Raw genomic sequence first — 9464 nt, 5'->3', positions numbered from 1 at the left:
ACCATATATTTTCTGAAAGTACACATTCTGACAAAACAAAAATGGGTAAATACTTTTTTCTACTACAAACTATTAAACTACAAAGCTATGCAAAACAGAATGGTTTTAATGACATTTCTGAAACCTGTCACAAAGCTTGCATTTTACCCCATTATGTACCCTCAAATTTTGTAACATATCAACATAAAACACTCTAAATATGAGCGCCAGGGGTCTACTGAACAGTGTGAGTTAGAATCTGCGTGCTTGCCTTTTCCTATGGGGTCCCTGGGCGATAGCGCCCCAGGGGCCACTCATTCCCCGCCTCTGCTCATTGTCTAGGAGCTTCATAACCCGGAAGTGCTGCACAACGTTGAATCTACATTCTGTGGCAGTTCGGTACTTTTATATAGAGAACATAGATTCTACATTGGGTTTTTAAAGGGTTAATGGTGAGAGACTGCCCAGACCAACAACAATTTTAAAGGCATAAGACCACTATTAAAGGGACAGGTGTGGGGGTGCTACAACCACATTGAAGTTTAACCATTCTTCCTGCAAATAACTTGGCTAAAATACAAAATACACAAATAACGGGGGTTGTGAGAGCACTCCAAGGCTAAGTAGAATGTGAGTCTGACTGATCCTCCAGCCAAATTATCTAGAGGCATACATAATAGAGAGGATTGATTAATGCACTCCCCCTGGTCCCCTGTTGCACTAGTCATTTAGTATGAATGCAAGTTTATGTATTTAGTAAAATAGAGCTTTTCATGACAAATTTATGATCATAAAATTGACAAGCCACCATACCATGTCAGGGTAAACCCCCTATATAGTGGTCTCAACTATTTACCTAAGTTATACATGTATTTGTCATAGCTGGCACCACCCTGACCTGGGCACTGGTTAGTGTTGCAGGGCTTGATCTCCACCCCCCGCCATTAGATTTTAAAGAGAGAGAAGTGCTGAATGGAAAGTGAAAGTTATTGACTGTCCTGACTCAATGCCTGAAACATAGAGGCGGGGCAGGCAATGTATGATTGACAGCTCAGAGTTTTAAACATATTTATAACAGATATCAATGTTTTTATTTAAAAATAGGGTTTTTCTTTTTGTTGAGCATTAGTTGTCATTAGTCACTATTGTCTGTAGTGTCTTCTCTCAGTAGCAAATAAAGATGAACTCAATGTTTCCTCGCTCAGCAGCAGCTCTTCACTTCCAGTGTCACCATCTGTGTTTGTCTTCAACTTCTGTAGTCTTCACTGTAGTATCTTCTTCTTTCGGTAGCTAATATAGAGTTAGAAGAATTAGAAAAACTCAAAATTCTATGTATGCTTGTTCAGCAATCTCACTATAACTTTCCAACCCCCTCCAATCCTGACTTCCCATTCTCTGCATACAGTCAGTGTGGTGCACCTTTGGCAGATGCCTAGCAGTGAACAACAATTAGGCATGTTGGGATTGGTATTTTGAAGGTTTGATAGGAGTCCACCCACCCATCCAATCCCTGTGCAGCTCAGTTGTGTGATGATAATTATCTGGGTGTGCCTAGATGGACGGCACAGTTATACAGAATAATGTCCCTTACCAGCTTCTGGGTCCTCAGTTCCAGTGTCACCACGTAGCACTGTTACACAGGTTATCAGTACGTTTCCTTATGACTTCTACCACGCGTTTCGTTCCATACACGGGAGCTTTATCATATTTGAGTCCACCCTTCCACCCTCCCTCATTATTGACTCTCCGGCCTCTCTACAATACTGTGCTTCTTGTTCACACAATCAGTAGCATCTTTCTCGGCTTCTGGTGTCACTTCCCCAGCAGTAAGTGAATCATCTTGGCTGAACTCCTCAAAATAAAGTATGTCGGTATTTCGTTCTGGGAGCAGTTCTTCAGCAATAATGACTCATATTTGATATCTGTAGCCAACTCTTCAACTTGGCTGCTAAAATGCACGTTTGCCTTCTAGAGTACACTTTTCCTCTTTTATTTGTAGTTCCACAACAATAGCTGATCTTAACTGACCTTCTGGATCCAGACTCTCATCATTACCAAGGCTTCCTGAAAAACCTTTAATTGCTGAAATTGCTTTCTGATATTGTGAATTCAGCATCCCTGGCTTTATTAATCCTAGAGATTAGATTTTGAATCTCTGTTCTGACCGTCTTTACATTCTTTAGCTTTCTCACAAATGGGTCTTTGAGCAGCTGTCCGGCACTAGGTCTAAGCTTTGGGTCCTTTTGAAGACAGCGACCCAAAAATGAGTTGAATTCTGTAGACCTGTAAATAAAATCATGGTGCAATAATTTACGTGTGTACATAAGTAAACCTTTTCTCTCTCTCTCTATATATATATATTCAATATATTAAATCATTTGTAATGGACAAGTATGGGAACTATAATCTAGAACAGTGCTGTCCAACTGGCAGCCCGCGACCCCCCTCTGTGTGGCCCCCCACCTGTCTGGCTGCTTTGATGGCTTACTCTTGTGGAAGCTTTATATGGTATCAGAACTGTGATTAACTGCCCCCCCTGCATGGTTCTCACCTCAGATTCAGGCTGTAACCCCCCTGTATTGTTTAAAAATGTAATCCCCTGTACTGTTCACACCTTTTAATCTCTGCATTGTTCACCCCCTGCAGAGTTCACACCTTAGGCTGAGACTGTAATCAACCCCATTGTTCCCCTGTTCACACCTCAGACTGTAGGAGCAGTAGAAACCCACAAATAATCCCTGCACACTACAAAAAGAACATATACTGAGGTGGTACTGCAATTAAAAAGTTTTTTAATATATAGTTATTGTGCAGACAGTAGGAGCAGTGCCAGCATTGTGTCACTGTATGCTGCCTGTGTGTTCCATACACACAGGCAGCATAGAGCAAGCAGAGTATGGCACACACAGGCAGCATAGGGCAGGCAGAGTATGCACACACAGGCAGGGTAGGGCAAGCAGAGTATAGCACACACAGGCAGGGTAGGGAAGGCAGAGTATGGCACACACAGGCAGCATAGGGCAGGCAGAGTATGGCACACACAGACAGGGTAGGGCAGGCAGAGTATGGCACACACAGGCAGTGTAGGGCAGGCAGAGTATGGCACACACAGGCCAAGTATGGCACAAACCAGCCAAGAATGGCACACACAGTCAAAGTATGGCACACGCAGACAGGGTAGGAAAGGCAGAGTATGGCACACACAGGCAGGGTAGGGAAGGCAGAGTATGGCACACACAGGCAGGGTAGGGAAGGCAGAGTATGGCACACACAGGCAGGGTAGGGAAGGCAGAGTATGGCACACACAGGCAGGGTAGGGAAGGCAGAGTATGGCACACACAGGCAGGGTAGGGAAGGCAGAGTATGGCACACACAGGTAGGGTAGGGAAGGCAGAGTATGGCACACACAGACAGGGTAGGGCAGGCAGAGTATGGCACACACAGGCAGGGTAGGGAAGGCAGAGTATGGCAGGTTTTTGCTGTACTACAACCATTAATATGGGTATGGTCATGTGATAACACGGGTGTGGTTTCAAGTGGGTGCGGTTTCAAAAAGGGGAGTAGCTTTCATTATCGGCCCTCCACCACGTAGGTCGGAAAAATTCCGGCCCTCGGTACCACAGAAGTTGGACAGCACTGATCTAGAATGCTTTGGATCACCATGCCTAAAGTCAACTTAAAATCATTTAAACATTAAATAAACCCAGTAGGATTGTTTTGCTTCCAATAAGATTTCATTTTATCTTAGTAACAGCCAAGAGCCACAGCGCATCATTAACTGATGATACATGGTAAAAACCATATCAAGATGACTTACCATTTGCTTGGAAATCTTAGTGTGGGAGGATCATCATAAAGGATTTTTATGCACACTTCTTCAGGTTCAATAGAGTGCAATGCTAATGGGAATACAAAAAAAATATTTCAGAACCAATAAAATTACAATAAACTAACAAAATGTTCACTAGCAAGGACCATATATAGTGTAGTCCTCCAGCTGTTGTAGAACCCAAATCCCTATATCCTTAGTCATTCATTAAAGTTATTATTAAATATGCATGCTTATATATTTGTGTATAAATGAATAAACTGAAAATATCAGGGTTGTACTTACGGCACATTCCCTCTGCCATCTCTATTGCTGTGATCCCCAGTGACCATATGTCACACTACAAATGAAAGAGTAAAGGAAAATTATTAAATAGTGAGGCCTATAAATGATTTCCAAATAACTTGTTAGGAATTTGTCAGGACTCTCTTATCCTAAATGAATTCTTATGGGGAGGGAAAGCGAGAAATAAACTGCATCACCATCACTTTGTTTTGTACAGTCTCCCTAGTACCAATTTCTATAAGTAAAAGCTATGTTGGATGTTCAGTTAACATTTAATCTTAACATTTTATTGCATTATTTTGGCTTCTGTCACCCCTTTTGTTTTGCTATACTATATTATGCAGAATCAAAGCACCCATACTTGAGACCAGCAGACAATAATTTAATTAAATCAGACTGCTAGGAATTTAGATAACATTAAATAATTCTGTTACCTGCTAAACTAAAAACAAATTACAGGCTTAATGCAAAGGTATTATGGCATTATAGTAAGCATCTTACCTTGTAGTCATACGTTGCCGTTTCAAATCCTGCGGCAAACCAAACCTCTGGTGCAAGCCAATGAGGTGTACCAACTGGGTCTTTGCAGGTATCGCCTTGGTTCAGCTTCTGACTGACACCAAAATCGACTGAAATCAGAAATCACAACATAATTATATATTCTCTCTCTCTCTCTATATATATATATATAAGATGTTCAATGGAAAATAAAAATAAAAAATGTTCAAAAAACAAAAGGCAAATTCCCACAATACAGTGGTTAACACAGGTAGTTTCAAAAGGGCATCAGCCAATTATTCTTTCTGTATATAGAAAGAATAATCAAAATAAATTCACTACACAAAAACACTAAATAGCATACAATATTGCATTAAGTTTAGTGCAGTGCTCTTTTAGCACAATTTTACTTACTTAAACGAACACGTGCATCTTCTGTAAGTGCGATATTAAGACCCTTTATATCGCAGTGCACGACTTGCTGTCCGTGAAGGTATTTCAGGGCCTGGAAGAGCAAAAAACAAAATGTATCTATTAAAAAATGAATTTTCTTTTACTTGAATAAGGAAATATAGACATATTATACAGATTCCAAGAATAATCTAAAATGGGTGAAAAATAACATACCCTTAAGACTTCCCGAATGATGTAGGCAATCCAAGTCTCGTGAAATGACCTGTATGGCGTGTTGCTTACCAATTCAACAATATTGCCGCCTCCACAATATTCCATTGCAATCTGCATTGAAAATAAAAAATATACACATTTTAGGGCCTGCATCCTAATGTAGTTAGAGCTTAACGTAACACAAGGCAAAAGGTTTTAGCCAAACAATATCAGGGAAGCAGCACTAGGCTTCTACCTTCCATAAGTAACTTATTAAAAAATAAATTCCTTACCCATAATTTCTCCCTTCCTTTCGGGACAGGGTTTAAATATACTCCATGGAATGTTGCAATATTCTTATGCTCAGTATAACTTTGGAGGATTTCAATCTCATTTTTGATTTCCTTATCTTCAGCCTAGGTCAAAGAAATTCCAGTTAGTCCAAATTTATCATATTTTGATGTATAGTAATGGGTCACAAATCCAGTACTACTTAGAGCTAAACTATATAGCCCAATTACTTATTTGATGAAAAACTAAACCCAATGTATCTATGTTATTAATTTAAAATTCATACATTACCTTTTCAGCATTGATAATTTTAATGGCCACTGTATCATTGGTTTTCAGATGGCAACCCTGTAAAGAAATGTTTATTAGTATACTTTAATGTTTTGATGAATACATTTGCTTCATTTTTTTTAAAAAATGTGTCCGGTGATTAATAGTGATGTGCAAATTTTTTCAGCAGGCATGGATTCGCTGCAAATTTCCACATTTCACCATCGGTGAAACTGCTGCAAAAATTCACAGCGGTCGCATGAAAAATGCCCCGCTTGCATCAAAAAGTTGGGCGCCGTGCTGTAGCCGCATTTTGTGAATATTTCGCATATTTTTCAGCAGTTAAGCAAATTTTTTGGCACAGTAAAATGGGACCGATTCGCTCTTCACCAGTGACTAACAAGAGGATTTATGGGATTTGGTAGAAGGAAAAGGGGCGATAGGTTGCATGTCTTATTCCCAGCTTCAGGTAATCTCATATGATAATAAAATGGTTTACTCTTTTTAACTTTAGAGCCCACACAAATATGCATTGCTGTATAGGGCACAGCCAAGCTGAGAAAAAATTAGTCATTATTATGTAATTACTCTTAATAAACACTCTTTAGCTTAGATTCTTGCTCTGGAACCTTACCTTGCAAACAAGGCCAGTTGCACCTTCTCCAATAGCCTCACCCAGCTTTAGTATTCCTCTGGGATCCTGGAAATGTAATATTAATAGATTAATGCAAAGCAAAACTATGACATGAAAAACAAAAAAAAGTTTTGGTAGCATGATGGCAGAAAAACAACACAGGGAGACATATTAACCAAATATCGTATACAAGTATTTTTGATTTTTTTTTACAAATTGAGATAAAACTTGGGAAAACATTGAAAACTTGTCATACTCAAATGTGCATATTAATTATTCATACTGAAATCTATGGTCTAGGTGTTTCACTGAAACTGAACCCTAAGGATTTTGCTACCTCCTGTAAAAATACTAGGATTGAGCCAAATCCCTAATGGAATGCCGGGATCACTGATTTCCTAATTAAAACACACCATTTTGGGTTTTTAACAAACATTTGCTTACCTCATATTTGCATGTTTTTGGCTTTTCTTTTTTCAATGCTTTTGGTGTTTCTGGTGTTTCTGGTATTTCTGGTGCTTCTGTTGTTTCTGGCTGTCTGCAACAAGGCAGACAGCTACAGAAAACGTCTCTAAGTTTCCTCAACATTTTCACTAGGAAAGTGAAAATAAGAGACTGTAGACAAAGATTGAAGATCTGTGGAGAAAAAGAAGCTGAAACCTCAGTTTATGTTTAAAATGTTATACATTTAAACATAAAGGGATTGATTCACTAAAGTGCGATAAATTTTATTGCACGTTTTTTTGCGTTAAAATAGACGCAAAAATGAGCGTGTGATTCACTACAGTATTACCGTGTGCGTTAAGTCGTGTATCGCATGTGCTATTTTTCACGCAACCGCATGCGTTAGTTTTAACGCATGCATTATTTAGCACGCTGAAAAGAATACGCATGATTCACAAACACTTAGGCTCGCTAAATATCGCATTAGGCTATGCGAAAAATAATACCTACTTCAGGCAGGCGATAATTATAGAAAAGTACAGTAAATGAGCTTTTGGCAATAAAATATTGACTTTGCAGTGCTATTTATTCAAGTATGTGTTGGCCCTAGAGTGACGCAGCCGCCAGTTTGCAGGGAAATGGTCATTTTTAATACAGTAATTTTACGAAAGTATTGACATGTATGGCTAACATGGCGTGCGTTTATTCGCGTGACTATTTATATGTGGCTACAATTGCTGAAATGTTTCGCCAGGCATGGATTTGCGGCAAATTTTTGGACGTGCGGCGATTTTTTCCGCTGCAAATTTTTTCATGCATTTCGCAAAACAATCCGCCAATGGCAAAACGCATGAAAAAATTTGCAGCGGAAAAATTCACCTTACGTCCAAAAATTTGCCACAAATCCATGCCTGGCGAAACATTTCAGCAATTGTAGCCGCATATAAATAGTCGCGGGCAACAATTTTTTTGCCCGCATGACATTGTGAATTTTTCGCTAAAGATAAACGGAACAGATTCCCTCATCACTAGCGGCTACTATTTATAAGCAGCTACTAATTATATGCTACCATTTATATGCTACCATATATATGTGGCGACAATTCATATGCGGCTACTATCTATTTGCAGTGACTATACGCGGGCGTTAATTAGCGCATGTACCGGCAAATACCGAACGAAAATAGTCTTCGCGAGTTCAATAACACATGCAATATCGCGCGTAAATTAGCGCAAGTATGCTTATAGTGAATCGTGCAATAAGTCGCGAAGATTTAGACGCGCTAAAATTTTTAACGCACGCTATAAATAGCGCACGTTTTATTGCACTTTAGTGAATCAGCCCTAAAGTCTCACAACCAATCTTAGATGAGTGATTAAATAATGCTGAGTTGTCCAAACCAACAGCTAATCATCATTACCATAACATATTGTACAACATGTATTGTGTATAACATTCAGGTATTGCACCCACCTCTAAGTTAAACAACACTATTACTGTATTTTGCTCAATGACAGTCAATCTGATATAATATGACTGAGAATTAAATTGCAGGCCCACCGGCTAAATTTATATATCTATATACTCTGTATATATACACACACACTTTATAGATGAACAAAAACAAAACAAATAGTCATTATTATTTTATCACTCTTAATAAACACTCTTTAGCTTAGGTTCTTGCTCAGGAAACTTACCTTGTAATCATTGTCATTTGCATCTTCTTCCGTAGTATTCCCCAGTTCTACTATTGCAATGGGGTCCTGGAAATGTAATATTAATAGATTAATGCAAAGCAAAACTATGACATGAAAAACATCAAATGTGCATATTCATTATTATATACTGCAATCTGTGGTCTAGGGCTTTTACTGAAACTGAACCCTAAGGATTTTGCTACCTCCTGTAAATATACTAGGATTCGGCCAAATCCCAAATATAATGCTGGGATTGGTGATTTCCTAATTAAAACACACCATTATGGGTTTTTTAAAAAAAACATTGGCTTACCTTTTTGCGTGTCTTTGCCTTGATTTTCTTTGGCTTGGACATTTTAGATATTTTTGATGTTTTTAATGTTTTTGACATCTGTGGAGAAAAAGAAACTGAAACATCAGTTTATGTTTAAAATGTTATATTTTTAAACATAAAGTCTCACAACCAATCTTAGATGAGTGATTGCATAATGCTGAGTTGCCCAAACCAACAGCTAATCATCATTACCATAACATATTGTACAACATGTATTGTGTATAACATTCAGGTATTGCACCCACCGTCTAAGTTAAACAATAACAATACTGGCTCAATGACAGTCAATCTGATATAATATGACTGAGAATTAAATTGCAGGCCCACCAGCTAAATTATATATATAGGTATGGGATCCCTTACCTGGGAACCCATTATCCAGAAAGTTCCAATTTACGGAAAGGCCATCCCCAACTATGATATAATTAATCCTTATTGGGGGCAAAACAAGCCTATTGGGTTTATTTAACGTTTATTTTTATTTTTTTAAAGTTAACAAATGAAGATCCAAATTATGGAAAGATCCCTTATCTGGAAAACCCCAGGTCCCGAGCATTCTGGATAACAGGTCCCATACCTGTATATATATATAT

General features: G+C 38.6%; 1 protein-coding gene across 1 annotated transcript; it reads right to left on the bottom strand.

Annotated features, from left to right (window-relative positions):
• Positions 1 to 1928: 1928 nt before the first annotated feature.
• Positions 1929 to 8931, bottom strand: LOC116410899 (mitogen-activated protein kinase kinase kinase kinase 4-like). Its single transcript, XM_031902485.1, has 12 exons — positions 8851 to 8931; positions 8538 to 8603; positions 6837 to 7028; positions 6393 to 6458; positions 5780 to 5836; positions 5491 to 5613; positions 5219 to 5329; positions 5006 to 5096; positions 4595 to 4722; positions 4094 to 4148; positions 3797 to 3878; positions 1929 to 2262 (listed from the first exon to the last, which is right to left on the bottom strand). The coding sequence occupies exons 1-12, from the start codon at positions 8926 to 8928 to the stop codon at positions 2055 to 2057; spliced, it is 1257 nt and encodes a 418-aa protein (XP_031758345.1). The 5' UTR covers positions 8929 to 8931; the 3' UTR covers positions 1929 to 2054.
• Between the last annotated feature and the right edge of the window lie 533 nt (positions 8932 to 9464).

This window comes from Xenopus tropicalis, chromosome 5, assembly GCF_000004195.4.
Source record: "Xenopus tropicalis strain Nigerian chromosome 5, UCB_Xtro_10.0, whole genome shotgun sequence".
Taxonomy (NCBI): Eukaryota; Metazoa; Chordata; class Amphibia; order Anura; family Pipidae; genus Xenopus; species Xenopus tropicalis.
The sequence above is the reverse complement of the archived record's forward strand: the minus strand, read 5'-3'. Positions and strand labels throughout refer to the sequence as shown.